Here is an 18,265-nt window from a genome sequence, read left to right as displayed (position 1 = left end):
AGCGGGGAGAAAGGAGGAGGGAAGGAAAAGGAGGCGAGTTTCAAAACATTCCAGTCATTTTCAGAGACTGTCTCTGTCTCTCTGTCCCACACGGACATAATTCTCGCACAGGAGTGTCAAGAAACAAAAATAAAGTATCTTCTGGAGAGGAACATCCTGCTCTCTCAATGAGAACCAGACCAGTCAAACCAATATGCAGAACTAGAGTCAAATAACTGAGAAAACTAGAGAAAGTAGAGAAAACCTGGAAATGACATCAGTCCTCTCTAGGAATCACTGGAAAGTCTATGGATTTACCATAGAACTTGCATTGATTCCTAGAAAAACGTCATGACATCCTTGAGAGCTCCCCCCCCCCCACACACACACACACGGCCACAATGAACAGTTACTCCTACGGGAAACAAAACACGCCACAAGCAGACCAGTTCATGGTTGCTGTTTTATTTTTTTGAATTTTGTACAGCTCTATTTTACAGAACGCGTTAATGCAGTTTGATTGCGGCCCAAACCCTGTCACCCGAGATTGAATTTATTGTAACACAAATGTATAAAAGACCAAAAACAGAACAAAAAAAAAATTAAAATGGGAGAGAAATCAAGACAGACAAGTCTCCAAGCGAGAATCTGCAACGGACCTCTAAGACCAGAACGTACCTCCAACTGGGCTCTAACGCAGTCCATACGTTAAAAAGAAAGGCACTGTGAAAACAAATGGAAAAATCACATCCTGACCCCCCCCCAAAAAAAAAACCATTTTACATATATACAGACTGAAAACTAGAACAAAAAAAAAATTACACTTTTATATTATCTTTAATTCCTTCTGCAGCTTGGTTGGTTTAATACACACTTTTTAAAATGTAAATTGTAAACCTTCACTTTCAAAAAAATACAAATACACACTCATTGCTCTTAGACAAAATATTTTCTCACCAATACAGATGCAATACTTTAAAATATCTTCTTATATGCTCCAACACAATAAAGACTCCAAGGCCAGCTGTCTGCCAGCAGAGGCCAACCTGAGAATTCAACGCAGTTTTTTAATATATATATATATTCATATATATATATATTTAATATATATCTTTTTAAAGGTTTATATTTTATATAGATTTTATTTATATATATATATATTCATATATGTACAACTCTGCCATAGATTCCTTCACCTTTGGTTAAAAAGTTAAAGCCCTCTCCTCTTTCAATAGCATATACAATCTCTTCCCCCCCCTCTTTTGTTAAAAACACAGCCCACTTTGCATAAAAGGAAATTGTTCCCATAAAACGATATACATTCCTCATCTTCCGGCAGCCAAGGGTTAAAGACTTTCCAAAAAAGGCTTTCTCCAACTTCTCTCCCCAGCACACAATAGATCAGCCTGTGTGTTTTTAAAGATTCACATAACTGGGAAACAAAATAATTAAAACAAAACCCGTTTATTTTATGTTTCTTTTCCACCTGTCTGCGCTCTGGGCTTCTAGAGGCACTCCATTGTATGACAAAAAAAAAAGAATTTGCTTTTCCTTAAAGTGTTATAAGTATCCTTTGGACACGTCCCAATGTCCGTCTCACCCCCCCATCCCGACCAGGTCTGATTCCAGCGCCCCCCCTGCAGTCCTGTCCATCTTCAGCAGGCCTTCGGGAGCTCTGGGGCGACCTCTGCTGCTGAGACCCGGTACTGAACTTTCGTGTTCGTGATGGCCCCGTGCTTCTGCCGCAGGTGCAGGCGGAGTTGACTTTTGTGGCGGAAATGCAGGTTGCACTTTTCACACTTTGGACGGGAGAGGGAGAAAGAGAAGGATCTGTTATTCATACAGACAGGGTGAATTTGTAAAGCGCCTTATTAATATGCACGGTCGGCACAGAATCCCGCCCCCCCCCCTCCAAGCTGAGGATTGCAGAAGCAAGATAATGCCTTTCCTAAGCATGGGCAGACAACGCTTTTAAACATCCTTAAATTAAATTCAAGGGCCTCCCCTGCTGCGGCCCAGGTAGCTTCCCGCCATCTGCCCCTGAAAGAAGCACAGCAATGGGCCACTGGGATGATGGGCTGTTTTTCACTGTCTGGGTTATTTGAGTTGCAGGAGCCAGCTGTGCCGGGAGCGGCAGCATATAAATGTAATAATTAATAAAAATAAAATAATAAATAATAAATAAACCACCCTGAGATGTGAGGCCCGACAGAGGCGGGCTCCAAATGTGACAAATGATATAATGAATGAATGAATAATTTTAATTTCAGGGTGGGGATTTATAAAGTGATTGAATTAATGCAGGAATTATTTAATTTCTCTACTACCCTTCCCTATATCAGCTTTGGGGGGGGAGTGTTTTGCAACAATAAAACATATTCAATAATAACATTATCATACAGTGAAATACAATTAACCCCCCACCCCCACCCCTCCTTTGGCAGCTACTCCAGGCTAGAGAGGACATCCAATAGAGAGAAAAAGAAAAGAGGAGGTGGCAGGAAGCCCAGAGAGCTCCGGACTTCCCTGCTCTCAGCCGCGGGTCTGGCGGAAGAGGACCATCTTGCAGGCTCTCTGGAGCTTGAACGGCTCCATCAGGGCCCGGATCTCACCTGGCGACTCATTCCACCAAGTTCTAGCCAGGGTTGAGGAGGTCCCGACTCTGGCCGAGACCAGGCGAACGTCCCCAGGGCTAGGGAATGCTAGCAGACTGGTGACAGGGAGCTGCCGTGGGGCCAGGAGCAGCTTCAGTGGAGCTCTGGAGTCCGGCCACGGTGGGTGAGGCCGGGAGCCTTTAGGGCTGGGCTCCAAGGTATGCACACACACTTGCTAGGTAGAGCATGGGGCTGGCTCACTGCTGAAGCGACTGTTCCAGCTGGAAGCAGCCAGTGCTGTGGTGCTGGCTGTTTGGTGCTGGAACGGCCACTTCGGTGGCCAAAAGACCCAACCCTAGTAGAGCGTTCCACCAGTCTGGGGGCAGCAGCTTGCACCTCGGGGTGGCTTCTCTATTATTTCTCATCTGGCGTGTATTTCGTGTATCCGGGAGATCCTACGATGCTTGGATTTTCTGGCAGCCACGTAAGAGGTGCTCGGAAGGGGTCTGCCGTTGCCCGCCTGTGTCACCGCAGTGGCGTTCCCTGGAGGTCTCCCATCCACATGCTAACCAAGGCCAGCCCTGCTAAGCTTCCAAGATCTGACAGGATCAGCCACGCCTGGGCCGCTGTCCATCTTTCACTCTTCTTTCCCATCACATATTTTTTTAAACGCCCCTTTTCTATTTGGTGCTTAGGCTTCCTCTGTATGTGCCTCCATCTCCCGTGGCAGCCATTTTGTGGCAATCCCTGCCTCCCGTGGCAGCCATTTTGTGGTTGCACCCACCGCCCTGTGTCAGAATTGCAAAGGGACCCCCTGGTGGCACAGGGTGCATTATCCATTTGCTGTGTGAATTGCCCCATATTGTTCTCTGTTTTTTCCTGCACAGTGTCTCCATTCTGAATGACGCCTAATATTCTTTCAAGTGGGTCCCCATGTTGGTCTGAAGCAGCAGAACAATATTTAGAGTCCAGGGGCACCTTTAAGACCATCAAAGTTTTCTTCAAGGTATGAGCCTTCATGTGCACGCACCCTTCCTCAGAGACAATGTTATGGAATGAAAGTAATCAGTTCAAACTTATAGGTAGAGTGTGAGAAGCCATTTTATTACAAAGGAACTTCAAGAACAGAATGGAAAAGGAAATTGCTGAAATGCAAGTTATTACCACACTCTGAACAATGGAATCTCCGGGACTCAACAGGGATATTGGTTTCTTAACTCACTATATAAGCTAACCTGCATTCTTAACAAACTTGGTAAAGTCTAATGCAGGGGTAGTCAAACTGCGGCCCTCCAGATGTCCATGGACTACAATTCCCAGAAGCCCCTGCCAGCATTCGCCTGGTCTAATGTCCTCTGTATTTTATCTCTTATTTGGAATTATTGAGCAAGTAGATTGTAATGTAACTATGACTAGTATAATGCAGTTTGGAATAGTGTATATATATATACACATATATACACATATACATATTCATACATATATACATACATACACACAGACATGTATACACACACACATATACCCCCCTTTTTCTCTCTGGAACCTACTAAGCATTTTCATTATGCTGTGTGCTGATTTATACTCTCAGGCTCCACCTATAAGTCTGAATGGACTGCTTCTGTCCCAGGACATTGTCCCTGAGGAAGGGTCCGTGCACTCAAAAGCTCATACCTTGAATACAACTTTGTTGGTCTTAAAGGGGCGGCTGGTCTACTATGCTTGTTTCAGAACCTCTGTAGCCCTTGCACATCACTTATTAGAGGTCTCACCCCGTTGCACCCAGAGTGCACTGAACATGAGCCATCTGCCTTGCATCTCATCCAGAACGGAGGGCTCCAGAGCTCAGTCCCCACACCCACATTGTGTCCTGTTCCTCCAGACCAACATGGTGACCCACTGGAATCGTCACAACAAAGCCAACCTTTTTTAAAAAACAAGGGAAGGCTGAGAGGGTCGCTTACATGGTACGGCTTCTCCCCGGTATGGATCCGAAGGTGACTCTTGAGCGTCTGGAGGTGCCGGAAGCGTGTACCGCAAATTTCACAGGGGTAGGGCTTTTCTCCGGTGTGGATCAGCACGTGAGCGCGGAGGTGTGCCACCTAGCAGAGAAATGGCGGTGGTCAAGACATGCAGCGGCCCAACGCAATGCTACGGCCCGTCCTTTCTAACTGCGGGGAGTCTGCTCTGCCTTCTGAAACGGAGCATCTCAGACTGCTATCAAGAGGCACTCAGAAGCCGTCATCTGCTTCTCGACCAGGCCTCACAAGCTGAGAAGGGCAGTGGCCGCTGACCGGAGGATCAGGGGAGAGGCTGGGGCACAGTGGTAAAGGCTCCTTTTGGCAGGCAGATGGTCCCAGGCCTGATCTCCAGTGAAAAGGACCAGGCAAGAGGAGACAGGAAAGACCTCTGCCTGAGACCCTGCAGACCAGCAGAGAGGGTCCCAAGTTCAATCCCCAGAATCTCCAGTTAAAGGACCAAGTAGGAGGCCATCTAGTCCCAACCCCCTGCTCAAGGCAGGATCAGCCTCAAGCACCCAGGAGAAGGATCTGTCCAGCCCCTGCTTGAAGACGGCCAGTGAGGGGGAGCTCCCCACCTCCTTAGGCAGCCCCTTCCCCTGCTGAACTAGACTCCTAGAATCCTAGAGTAGGAAGGGGCCATCCAGGCCATCTAGTCCCACCCCTGCTCAGGGCAGGATCAGCCTCCAGCATCCAGGAGAAGGATCTGTCCAGCCGCTGCTTGAAGACGGCCAGTGAGGGGGAGCTCCCCACCTCCTTAGGCAGCCCCTTCCACTGCTGAACTAGACTCATAGAATCCTAGAGTGGGAAGGGGCCATGCAGGCCATCTAGTCCCACCCCTGCTCAGGGCAGGATCAGCCTCCAGCATCCAGGAGAAGGATCTGTCCAGCCGCTGCTTGAAGACGGCCAGTGAGGGGGAGCTCCCCACCTCCCTCAGCAGTCGATTCCACTGCTGAACTACTCTGACTGCAATATTTCCCCCTAATATCCATCTCTTTCCACCCATAATTCAAACCCATTATTAGAGAACAGTTTCCCCCCCCCAGTCACGTAGACCGACTCCTAGCTGATCTGAACCTTGTCCTTGCAGAGCTGTACCCCCCCCCCAGTCTCAGAAGACAGGTCTGGAGGGGGGGGGCATTCCCCAAGAGCACTTCCCACCCCTCCAGCACAAACCTGGACGAATCTCGCTCCGCAGGTCTCGCACTTGTACGGCTTCTCTCCGGAGTGGATCCGCGTGTGAGTCTTCAGGTTGGCCGGACGGTTGAACTGGGCTCCGCAAATCCCGCATCGGTAGGGCTTCTCACCTGCCGGGGGGGAGAGACGGGGCCTGCTGAGCACCAGAGCTACTTTTCCCAGCAAGGGGTCACCGACCCCCACGGAGCTATCGGTGCTGCCCTGACTAGACGGATTGCCTGATTTCAACTCAGCTGACTGCACAGCAAGCCTTTCGGATCAGAATGTATTAGGAGGAAGTTGTGGATATTCATCATTTGTGGATTGGACTAGATGGCCTGTATGGCCCCTTCCAACTCTATGATTCTATGATTCTATGATATATTCATAATTATTTTCATGAACTGCCGATCGTTCTTTTGACGGCCCCTTGGTTCTTGTACTCTCGTAAGCCCAGCATTTTTTCCAACATGGAGGGGGGGGGGGAGATATTTTTGTGTGTGAACGGGAACACAAGTCCAGTTCAAAGACAAATTTCAAGAGTTCCATAACATTTGGCTTGTTATCTTAAAGTTTCCCAGCGGTTCCTCCTACAGTCATTGCTTGTTGTCATAATGTGCTCCGGACTGCTGAGGAAATGATGGCTGGGCTAGTGGCTGAGAAAAAAATAGCCCTTCTATGCATAGAATCATAGAATCATTGAGTTGGAGGGGACCTCAGGGGTCATCTAGTCCAACCCCCTGCACTGTGCAGGACACTCACATGCCATTCTCTATCAGGGGCAGCCAAACAGCAGCTCTCCAGGTGTCCATGGACTACAATTACTACAATTGTAGTCCAAGGACATCAGGGCTGTGTGGCCAGTATGGCTTCAGTCCCCAACCTTTTATTATTTATAATTTATTATTAATTAATTATTTATTATATTTATATACCGCCCTCCCCGAGGGCTCAGGGCGGTTTACAGGAAACAGGAAAAGATGCAGATAACAGTAAGTGTTTTGCCAGTAACTGAGGCTGGCATCTTCGGAGGTAGGCCACGGCAAGGCGGGCATCTCTCGGTGCCAAAGAGGGGGTTTGCCCTTGCCTGCCTCGACTTCGCCAGAGCTGACCCTGCTTGTCTTCTGAGGCCCAGCTGGCCTGGCCCGCCAGGTCAGGGCCTGTAACCTTGACAAGCACTGCAGAGAGGGTTTTACTGCTGGCCTCCTCGAGAGTCAGTGGCTAAGAGGAAATTTCTCGGGATTTCCTGCCTCACCCTTTCTCACTAGAAATGTGAGATCTTGCCATGGCCCCAGATCACAGAGTGCTTTACAAGAAAGAAGGGGGTGGGAGAAGAAATCTGGGAGGTGATCCACCTTCCCCTCCAAGAGCAGACACAGGGCTATGCTCAGCCCCCCGGAGAGGGCATCTCGGTACATTTTGGGAGCTGCTCAGGATGGCCACTGAGGGCCGATCGGACCCCATTCACCTCAGCCCTCAGTGGACCCACAAAAAGCCCAGGAGTGGGCAAGTTACCAGGTTACCAGCTCAGGGCTGAGAATCTGGAGAATTGGGGGGGAGGAGCCTGGAAAGAGCAGGGTTTGAGGAGGGGAAGGACTTCAGCGGGGCCCAATGCCACGGAATCCACCCTCCAGACCAGGGGGCTGGATCTTGGTTTCCAGGACGCCAACCACAAGAGCAGGAGATCTCCAGGCACTACCTGGAGGTGGCAAGGCAAAAAGGGGGCCACATGGTGCAGGCGGCAGCAACGGAAGAACCGCTGGAGGCCAAAAGAAGCAGAGGGTGCTCGAGATTGTTTAGGGAGCCCTTGAGAAGGAAAACAACATTCTTCCACACAAAAACCTGATAAATCTCGGATTTCATGAAAGACGATGAACACCAACCAAAACAGGAAGTATATGTTTGTTGTTATAGAACTGATATGATGTTAGGAATAACTAAGAAGAAGGAGAAGAAGAAGAAGAAGAAGAAGAGTTGGTTCTTATATGCCACTTTTCCCTACCCGAAGGAGGCTCAAAGCGGCTTCCAGTCGCCTTCCCTCTCCCTACAGCATTCACCCTGTGAGGTGGGTGAGGCTGAGAGAGCCCTGATATCCCTGCCCGGTCAGAACAGTTTTATCAGTGCTGTGACTAGCCCAAGGTCACCCAGCTGGTTGCATGTGGGGGAGCGCAGAATCGAACCTGGCATGCCAGAAGTCCACACTCCTAACCACTACACCAAACTGGCTCTCTATTAGAAATAATAGTTTTCATTTTCTTATTGTTAGAGAGAGAGAGAGAGAGAGAGAGAGAGAGAGAGAGAGAGAGAGAGAGAGAGAGAGAGAGAGAGAGAGAGAGAGAGAGAGAGAGAGAGAGAGAGAGAGAGAGAGAGAGAGAGAGAGAGAGATAGAGATAGATAGATAGATAGATAGATAGATAGATAGATAGATAGATAGATAGATAGATAGATAGATAGATAGATAGATAGATAGATAGATAGATAGATAGATAGATAGATGTCCTGGAACAGGCCTGACTGAAGCCCATAGAGCCAATGACCAGAAGTCGCTTGACTGACTTTTGCATTTGGGTTTATCATCTTTCATGCCATTATAGATTCATCAAATCATTTTTGTGTTTAAGGATGTTATTTTCCTTTTCAAGCACCCCTTAAGCCATTTTGAGCATCCTCTGCTTCTTTTTCCCTCCAATGGTTTTTCCACGGCTCTGGAAGAGCTGCTTCTTGGCCCTCCGAGCAAAACAAGTCGAGGCACAAGAAAACCTGAGGTGGACGCAGAGATCGGCAAATCTGGCCTCGTTTTGTCTCCTGGGAGCTCTTCTCCTTCCTGCTGTCCCCCTGAAGAGGCTCCCAATTGACAGACGGGGAGGCAGAGGCCCAACGGAGAGGTGGGAAAACAGGACTCGAACCCAGGACTGGCCCGCAGCTTCTCCGGCCACACACGGCCTCCTGGACCCCGGCCCATCCCAGGTGCCTTCTCCTCCCCAGGTGGCCGTACCTGTGTGGACGGTTTTGTGGCTGGCCAGGTTCCCCTTGTAGCGGAAGGAGGCCTGACAACGGTCACACTTGTAGGGCTTGTCACTGTGCATTTGGAGGGAATGTCTCTTGAGAGAAGCCTCTTCCGAAAACCTGCAGTGACACTCGTTGCAGAAAAAGGTTCCGTTTTCTGTCGGGAGACAGAGGGGGGGGGAGAGAGGGACGGGGGGAGGGGGGCGTGAGATGAGCGAGCCCAGAAAACACGCGGAAAGGAGGCCGGCGATGCTGCTCAGGGGCGGGAGGAGGGATCCCAAGCTGGGGCTCCAGGTGGACCCCCTGAAAGAACACCCTACGGAATTACAGACGCAGCGTCCGGGGCTGGTTGCAGAAGCATGGCCCGCCCTGCAAGAATGGTTTGTACAGCACCCTGTGATCTGCCTGGAAGAGCCCTGACCAAGACGCTCTAGCTTGAAACCAGAACCCAGTCTGGATTCGCAGCGTTCCAGCACCGCATGGTCCGTCCCGTTCCTAAACGAAAGGGGAGGGGGGTTCTAATTTGCGTTCAGGCATCAAACTGAATTCCTGCAAATGAGAATCGGTTGGCCGCCTGCGGAAAAGACACACTAGCGTTTTATGCGCATCGGGCAGAGCATTGCTGACATCAGAACCCAGAGATACAAACAGAAGGCTTGGAAGTTGGACATTTTTAACTTTGCACATGGACCATGGCTCTGGGTTTACTGCCTGCATTGGCAGTCCCAAAGTGGATTCAGCGGAGGGACTCTGTGGTTCAGAGGCAGAGCCTCTGCTTGGCACGCAGAAGGTCCCAGGTTCAATCCCCAGCCCCGCCAGTGAAAGGATCGGGTGATGGGAAAGACCTCAGCCAGCTGCCTGTCTGAGTAGGCCGAGGGTCTGACATTGGCACACCGAGGGCCTGATTCAGGACAGGACAGGACTCTTTCACACGTGTTCATGCATGCGCACACAGTGAGCCAGTACAATCAGCAACACGGTGCATTCGGTAGCCCACGCCGTAGATCTGGGATTGCAGGGATCCGAAGCAGAGCTGGAATGAGGCACGGCTAGCAATGCTCTCGCTACGCAAAACAGAAGAAACGGACTCCGCTGAAAACGCTTCGTGAAACCAGAGCATGGGTTGCTGGCGCTTCTAGGGAGGGCAAGAGAGACATCGCCCAAAGGGCCATGGGGCGGGAGGGCGGAGAGGGCCAGCGGGACTCACCACAGCTGGAGTCGGAGTATTCAGACTGCGTTTCCCCCATTTCTTCTCCGAAGTTTGAGCCGGGGGTATGAAGGCACACCTCTGAATGCTGGGGGGACTGCGAGCCACAGGAACTGCACTTGGAGGAGGGGAGGTACAAGGGGGAGTGGCCCTCCGTGCTCCGCGGGGATCCCTCTAACGACCTGCACAATGGAGAGAGGCATTTGCACATGTCAGAGGACACAGGGGGAGTCAGAGGACAGGGGGCCATGCGCTCAAAGGACTGAGGAGGACCCGTGAGAATCAGGGATCCTGGAGAGAGCAATTTTTAATTTTATTTATCAAACTTTTAATAACGCCCAGCAAACGCTGGCAGGGGCTCGTGGGAATTGTAGCCCATGGACATCTGGAGGACCACAGGTTGACTACCCCTGGTCTAGAAGACAACCTGGGACACAGTCAGGAAGTGACACGGAATAGGAGAGCCCACCCCACAGGAGCGGGGAAAGGGGGGGGAAGGGCTATCATTCCAGAGACCTCCCGGGGTCACAACCGATCTGCAGACCGATCTCTGGGGAAATGGGCTGTTTTGGAGGATGGGGGCTCTAAAGCATTACATCGTCACTGTGGTCTGCCCCCTCCCCAAACCTCAGCCTTCCCAGGCCTGCCCCCCTCCCCCTGCACCTCAATACCAGCCCCTCCTGACTTGTTCCCCATTGAGAGCCCCCTCCCACCTGTTCATGATGCTGTTGAGCCTGCTGGCCTGGGGGACCGTCGAGTCTTCTCCGTTGATGCTCATCTTGGCGGGCGACTGCACGTCTAGGTTCTCCGGCTCCATGGACTGCTGGCAAGTGAGGGAGGGCAGGTAGGGCCGCGGAGAAAGGCCGCCCCCCTCGCTCTGGTCGGGGCCCTCCTGCTTGGCGCTCTGGTTCAGCGAGTTCAGCACGATGAACTTGTACTTCTTCCAGTTGCAGGCCTTGGGGTCGGAGGGGCTCTTGGCCGAGGGGGAGCCGGCGCCCTGGCCGATGCCCGCGTTCTTGCTGCTGCTGGACTCGGTGGGCGAGTTGGGCTGGCAGTCGGACTTCTGCGGGCTCTGCGGGCTGCCCAGGACCTTGCGGTTCATCGGGGCGTTGCTCGGCTCGAAACGGGGGCCCAGCTCTTCCTCCCCGGAGGACTTCTCTTCTTCCTTGCCCACCTTGTCGCAAGCAAAGTAGGGGGCGTTGCGGACCGGGGGGGCTGCCGGCTTGGGGCCCGGGCTGTAGTGTGGGTCGCCCTTGACGTCTTCAGCGGGGGCCTCCTTCAGAGAGTAGGAGGGGGCGTGGCACGTGCTGGGGCAGACGTCGGGGGCGGGGCGGGCGTACTCGGGGGCCCCCGCCTGGGAATTCCCGCAGGGCACGGTCCGCTCGCGCGGGAAAAGGGTGGCTCTCGGCACATCCGGCAGGGGCATCCTCGGCTCCCGCAGTTCTTCGTCCGAGAAAAGGTAGCCGCTGACCGGCACGGGGCCGTATCCAGTGTAGGGAAGGGGGGACCCGGAGAGGCCGCTGTACAGGCTCGTGGCGAAGGCCCGCCCGTCGCAAATCGGGCCGCTCTGAAGCGGGAGGCCGTTCTCCGACAGATCCCTGGTCCTGTAGGCCATCATCTCCGGATGGCTCAGCATCCGACCGGCCAGGAACTCCTCCCGGGTGGGCTTCACAACAGACATCATCTCTGTGTCACTGAGAAGGAGAAGGAGAGGGAGGCGTTGTGTTAATGCACAGAGTTCATGCACTGGGGCTCCGAGGCACAGCCCCGCCCCCAAAGAGAAGTTCAGCCTGGACCCTGGAAGCCGGCCTGCACTAAGGACACTCGGGCTGAACTTGGTACATAAGGCCATGGCTCCAGGGGAAATCTTGGGCATGTATCGCAGAGGAAAGAAGAGAACATCAGAAGAGCCCTGCTGGGTCAGGCCAGGGAGGGTCCCTCCAGTCCAGCCTCCCATCCCACACAGAGTAGCCAGGCAGTTCCTCTGGAGGGCCAACAATGGGGCAGAGAGGCTGGGGCTTTCCCCTGATGCTACTGATCACTTTCTGCGTGAAGTAATATTTCCTGTCCCACCTGAACCCACAGCCCATCAGATTCACTGTGTGCCCAAAAGTTCCAGCTTTTGGGAGAAGGGAGGAAAAGTCCTCTTGTTCGACTCTCCCCACCCTGTGCACCATTTGAGACACCTCTATGGTTCAGGTCCCCCCTCCTTTGTCTCTTTTTTAAACTGGAAACGTCCCAACTCTTCCAAGAATCATAGAGTTGGGTCATCTAGTCCAACCCCCTGCACTATGCAGGACACTGACAACCCAGTCGCTCATCCACTGTCACCTGCCACCCCCTTGAACCTTCACAGAATCAGCCTCTCCGTCCGATGGCTCTCCAGCCTCTGCTTAAACATCTCCAAAGATGGAGAACCCACCACCTCCTGAGGAAGCCTGTTCCACTGAGAAACCGCTCTGACTGTCAGGAACTTCTTCCGGATGTTGAGACGGAATTTCTTTTGAATTAATTTTATCCCACTGGTTTTGGTCCATCCCTCCGGGGCAAGAGAGAACAACTCTGCTCCATCCTCCATATGGCAGCCTTTTAACTACTTGAAGATGGTTCTCAGATCCCCTCTCAGTCGTCTCCTCTCCAGGCTAAACAGACCAAGCTCCCCCAACCTTTCCTCACATGACTTGGTCCTCCAAACCCCTCCCCATCTTTGCCGCCCTCCTCTGGGGAAGGGGCTCCAGCCCCCTCCTCTTGGTCGCCCTCCTCTGGACGTTCCCCATATCTGCAATGTGCTTCTGGAGAAGCGGTGAGCAGACCAGAGGGCAGTTCCAAAGGACCCTCCTTAGAAAGAGGAGCTTCTCCCTCGCATGCAGGTCTAGCCAAGGTCACCTGGCTCACCTGGAGCTGAGGAGCCTGCGGCAGGTGTCCACCACGTGCTCCATCTGCAGGTAGAGGGCGGTCGTCATGACAGCCATGATGTTGCTCTCCCTCAAGTTGAGGCGGGAGGTGTACATGAACTCCAGCAGGATGCCGAAGCCTTCGGGGTTGACCTCCGGATTCAAGTTGATGACGTTCAAGTTGCACTTCAGCTGGTCTGTGAAGATGCCGTAGAAAAGGCCACTGGCAGGACGGTAAAGGAAGAGAGACGCTGATTATTTCCAAGGCCCCAAAGGCCTGCAGTGCGACTTACCAATATGGTTTCAGAGTCACCCACAACACCCATCTGTACTCTAGGCCAACCAAGAGACACGCTGGGGCCATAGCTCAGTGGCAGAGCCTCTGCTTGGCATGCAGGCGGTCCCAGGTTCAGTCCCCAGTGGCATCCCCAGTTAAGAGGACCAGGCAGGAAGGGACAGAATCATAGAATAATAGAGTTGGGAGGGACCTCATGGGTCATGGGATGGGAAGGTCCTTGGCCTGAGACCCTGGGCACCACTTGAGAGGGGCTGTGGCAGAGCCTCTGCTTGGCATATAGAAGGTCCCAGGTTCAGTCCCCATCAACTCCAGTGAAAAGGACCAGGCAAGAGGTGATGGGAAAGACCTCAGCCTGAGACCCTGGACACCAAGAGAGAGGGACTGTGGAGAGGCCTCTTCTTAGCAGGCAGAAGGTCCCAGGTTCAGGGCCCGGCATCTCCAGAAAGGACCAGGCAGAAGTGGGACGGAGGGGGCTGCCCTTGCCTGCCTCTGTGTAGCACCCCTGGGCTTCCTTGGTGGTCTCCCTCTCCCCCCCCCCCAAGAAGGCAAAGCATGCTTAACTTGACCCCTGAGAAGACTGGGCCCCCCTGGGCTGCCCTGCTCATCCCAGCCCCCTCCCCCCCCAGCCAGATCTCTGCATCTCTCACCTGCAGGCCATGAGAACCGTCTTGTGAGCTCTGAACTGCTCCCGGTTGACCACAATCACCACGTCCGTCAGGATGTCCCTGCTCCGCAGGCGATTGAGGTTGAGCAGGACGTCGCTGGCGTGTCGCGTGAACTGGATGCAGCTGTCTGCCGGAGACGCCATCTTGGGTCTGTCCTGGTGGGAAGCAGAAGAGAGCAAAACACAGAGCGGTGAGCGGGCGGGGAGCACACCACAAACCGGTCCTGAGCGCGCGGAATGGGGCTGTGGAATGCCGAGGAGTCTCCCGGGCCTCTCAGCCGCAGGAAGTTTCTAGAAGAACGGCCGCCTTGCGAGGAATCCCTACCACGAAGTGTGCCAATGCTCTGACTCAAGGTGGACCAGGAGCCAGCAGGTTGCTTAACCGCATGGCGCAACGCCCATGGATGGAGACGGCTGTATGCGCCAGCCACAGGACTCGGCTCAGGGTTGCCGCTCTCCCATCCTGGAGGATTGGTGTGGTGTCAGTGAACATCCACCACAGGCAACCCCTAAAAGGAGCCTTCTACAGTCAAAGGCAATGCATCCTGGGAAGAGGGGAATGACGTTTCCCTCCAAGGCCATGTTGGATGCTCCCACCAACCCCTGGAGTTCAAACGCCAGAGGGCAAATCCCACCCCAAGAAGTGGTGGCGACACCGAGCACGGACGGCTTCAAGAGGGGATTGGAGAAACATCTCAAGCAGAGGCCCATCAGTGGCTCTGAGCCACACGGTATGTCAGTGGCAGTGACGCTCTGTGCTTGGGGGGCAGGAGTGGGAGGGCTTCTGGAGTTCTGGCCCCGCTGGTGGACCTCCTGAGGGCCCCTGGGTTTTGGCCACTGTGGACACAGCTTGTTGGGCTGGATGGGCCATGGGCCTGATCCAACATGGCTTCTCTTAAGTCTATGTCTGGGGCAGGGATGCTCTGTCTTCTGGGTGCTTGGGGGGCTGCAGTGGGAGGGCTTCTGGAGTTCTGGCCCCGCTGGTGGACCTCCTGAGGACACCTGGGTTTTGGGCACTGGGTGACACAGAGTGTTGGGCTGGATGGGCCCCTGGCCTGATCCAACATGGCTTCTCTGATGTTCTTGAGAGCAGAGGTCCATGGGTGGCTAGGAGTCACCAGGAATGGAGGGAACACCTGGGCTGGGGCATGCTTGGGAGGAGGTAACAACGGGAGGGCTTCCTGTGTGTCACAGAGAGTTGGCCTTACAGCTGCCAGGTCCCTCCTAAGCACGGGTGGGGGGTCAGGGGCAGGGTTGCCCGATCCAGGCTGAGAAATACCTGGAAATTTGGGGCTGGAGCCATTGAGGCTATCCTCCAAAGCACCTTCCTTCCCCAGGGGAACTGATCTCTGTAAGTCTGGAGATAATCTAGGAATCCCCAGGTCCCAGCTGGAGGCTGGCATCCCTAGCTGGACAGGATGGGCCATTGGCCTGATCCAACATGGCTCCTCTTACGCCCTTAAACCCACTGCCAGGAGCCCAGAACTCTGCCAGCAGCGCTCCCTTTGCGGAAGTTATTTTGGACAGAACGTTTTGTGCCTTTTATTTTTGGAGCGGATCCGAGGAAGGCTGCCAGAAATGCCTGATGCCTTTTAATGGTCTGGCTTGCGTGGCTGCTTTTCACTTGGGCAGCAGGCTGCTTCTGGGCACCCCAACAGAGCCAGCAATTTACCAGGGACCAGCCCTGCTGCCCAGAAGCCACTCCCAAGAGGGCAACTCCTACTGGGTCGAGAGCTCAGCACCTGCCCTTGTAAATTGAATCCGGGATCAGGGAGCTCTGCGTTCGGCACGCCAAAATGCTTGTCTCGTCGTGGAGGGGAAGCACGTGGAATTTCAAAAGCACCCTCAACACGTCAGGATCCCCCAAATTCAGCCCCACGGAAATACTGGGATGGTTGCAGCTTCCACGGTTTCTCATGGCAGGCAGACCTGTTGCCCGGAGGCAAAGTCCAGCTCTGGTTCTGCCCGATAGTTCCAAAACCGGCCTACCCAAAACGAATCCCCAAAAGAACATCCACGCTCCCGACGTGGCGTGACACCAGTAATCTGCCCTTTTGGAAATTTCGTAAACAGATCAAAACAATAAAATCAGAGTCCAGGGCCCATTCCGCACACGTAGGATAATGCACTTCCAATGTGCTTTGGCAGCTGGATTTACCTGTGCAGAACAGGAAAATCTACTTCTATTGTGTGCAGAATAGGCCCAGAAGCACCTTTAAGACCAACAAAGATTTATTCAGGGCGTGAGCTTTCGAGTGCAAGCACTCGAAAGCTCACGCCCTGAATAAATCTTTGTTGGTCTTAAAGGTGCTACTGGACTCTGATTTTATTTTGCTACTTTGGACCAACATGGCAACACCATTTGAATCTATCACAACAAAACGTTTAGGGGCCCACACTCCGAGATTTATCGCCTCAAGGGTCACTGCATGCGTGAGACCTTTGAGTTGTCATGGGGCGCACAGTGAGAGACTTGACACACTGCAGCTGACCTGTCATTCTGAAGCCTTGCTACCTGCCGGCTGCCACAAGAGGGCATTTCTTGGGTTCTCCGAGGTTTCTGACCCTCGCAGTCCCGCCGTTCAAAGGTGCTGTCAGGACCATGTCAAAGGGCACGGCCGGGAAGGAACTTTTGCCCCCCACTTGCTCAAAGCTTGCCCCGGGGCCCTTCGCCCACGCAGTTCCCGTCAGCAGGAGAGTTTTGTCAAGCACAGCCCCCCCCACCCCCCACCCCCCAAATTCACTTCCCAGCTGAGCTTCAGGATCGCGCTTTTAAAGAAGTCGAGGGCCAAAGAAGAGCCACGTACCTCGTGCTGCGATTCACAGTCCAAACGTTGCTTTCAGACCTGCGTTAAAAACAAAAATACACAGAATGAAAAATAAGACAACATCCACAAGACATTCAGTTCGGGCAAGAGAATACGGATCACGGCTGGCTTATGGGGGACAACGGAGAGGCCTGACCGGCATTCCAACTATCGAAGGAGTAAAAAGCTACAGGGCCCCGATTCGTATCAAGACAACGATGAGGGGAAGGGGCTTAACCGGCCCAGACCCGGCCGTTCGGGATGCCCCCCCCCCCTGCTGCAACTGACAGAGCTACCGCCCTTTGCCCCCCTCCAGAACTGATCATTATGCGCTGTGTTTACGTTTTGATCCCTGCGAGCAAGAGGATGTAAGCCTGGTGGATGAGTTAGAATCACAAAGTTGGAAGGGCCCTCCTGGGTCATCGAGTCCAACCCCTAACAGGTTGTGAGTGTCCTGCCTAGTGCAGGGGGTTGGACTCGATGACCCAGGAGGGCCCTTCCCACTCTAGGATTCTAGGATTCCTCTCCTCCCGGCCTCAATAGGCAGCAACTGGCAGGAGAGCCAAGCCACAGCCTTCCTTCGGGAGCCCTGAGACCAAGTTATGAGACACACAGGGGCACTTGTGGCAAAGCCGTTTGGGCCAGAGAATCAAGGAGAGGCCAGTCCAAGCAACCGTCCCGGGCTGGGAAATCCCTTTTCCCCATCAATCCGTCAGCCAACCTTCCAGGGCTTCACGCAGTCCCCGTTTTCAGCTTCCCCAACAGGATGAGCCAGACCAACCATCGGCACCAAATGTCCCCAGCTTGACTCCTCAAAGGGCCTATAATCCGACCCGTCAACTTCAGTCACCGCCCTGATAAGGGCCTACCTTGCAGGGTCACTTTTTCAATGCATGCACCAAGGGTCACATCATGGGAAAGGGTCCCAACCATTTGTGCGCGCCACACGGAACCGCCTCTCCATGACTGCATCCTTGCTCACTGGCCTGGGGGGGAGGGGGGACACAAAATCCCAGCCTGGGGCAAGAAGCGGCAAAGGGGAGTTGGCAGAGGCCATCGGGGACAAAATGTCCACAGGAGTTTATTTAACAGATTGATGAGGAAGAGGCAGGTCCACAGAGCCAATACGCTGAGCATGGCCCAGGTAGTGCTCCTTTCAGCACCAGTGGCTACATGCGCCTTCTTAGCCACAGTGTCCTGATCATAGACTCCTAGAATCCTAGAGTGGGAAGGGGCCATGCAGGCCATCTAGTCCCACCCCCTGCTCAGTGCAGGATCAGCCCTAAGCATCCTAAAGCATCCTTATCAGTAAGATGGGGCTCTATCTTGCTGCTTTATCGAAGAGATGGGCATTGAAGCACACGGAGACCTCCTGTCTGACAGATCAACGATGGAGTGGGGGGGGGAGGCAACCTTGTGGTGAGACGGGTGCTTAAGAAATGAAGAACTAAGCCCCCAACCAGGTCAAAACGTTCCCAACCTGACCCTCTTGTCCCTAGCACGGAACTGGTTAGGTCCAGACAGGAAGTAGGACCCCCCAATGGTGGAAGGAGGCTCAGGAAAAACCCCTAAACAAGGAACTCGCAGAAGAAAGGACATCTCCAGCCAGGGCTTTGACCCAC

General features: G+C 53.3%; 1 protein-coding gene across 4 annotated transcripts in view; it reads right to left on the bottom strand.

The window, feature by feature from the left end:
* Positions 1–424: 424 nt before the first annotated feature.
* Positions 425–18,265, bottom strand: part of BCL6 (BCL6 transcription repressor) — a 31,844-nt gene continuing 14,003 nt past the window's right edge. For 3 of the 4 annotated variants that reach the window (XM_077348020.1, XM_077348022.1, XM_077348021.1), the window contains exons 2-10: positions 16,644–16,682; positions 13,820–13,992; positions 12,876–13,097; positions 10,694–11,674; positions 9,981–10,162; positions 8,763–8,930; positions 5,768–5,898; positions 4,538–4,675; positions 425–1,778 (exon numbers count right to left, since the gene is read on the bottom strand). In XM_077348020.1, the coding sequence (XP_077204135.1) occupies positions 1,635–1,778; positions 4,538–4,675; positions 5,768–5,898; positions 8,763–8,930; positions 9,981–10,162; positions 10,694–11,674; positions 12,876–13,097; positions 13,820–13,980 (2,127 nt within the window). In that variant the 5' untranslated portion in view covers positions 13,981–13,992; positions 16,644–16,682 and the 3' untranslated portion in view covers positions 425–1,634. The remainder of the gene's footprint in view (positions 1,779–4,537; positions 4,676–5,767; positions 5,899–8,762; positions 8,931–9,980; positions 10,163–10,693; positions 11,675–12,875; positions 13,098–13,819; positions 13,993–16,643; positions 16,683–18,265) is intronic. The other variant, XM_077348023.1, reaches the window with a different exon arrangement.

Source organism: Paroedura picta, chromosome 8, assembly GCF_049243985.1.
Source record: "Paroedura picta isolate Pp20150507F chromosome 8, Ppicta_v3.0, whole genome shotgun sequence".
In the NCBI taxonomy this organism is placed as follows: domain Eukaryota; kingdom Metazoa; phylum Chordata; class Lepidosauria; order Squamata; family Gekkonidae; genus Paroedura; species Paroedura picta.
Note: the sequence above shows the minus strand (reverse complement) of the source record. Positions and strands in the feature narration are given on the sequence as shown.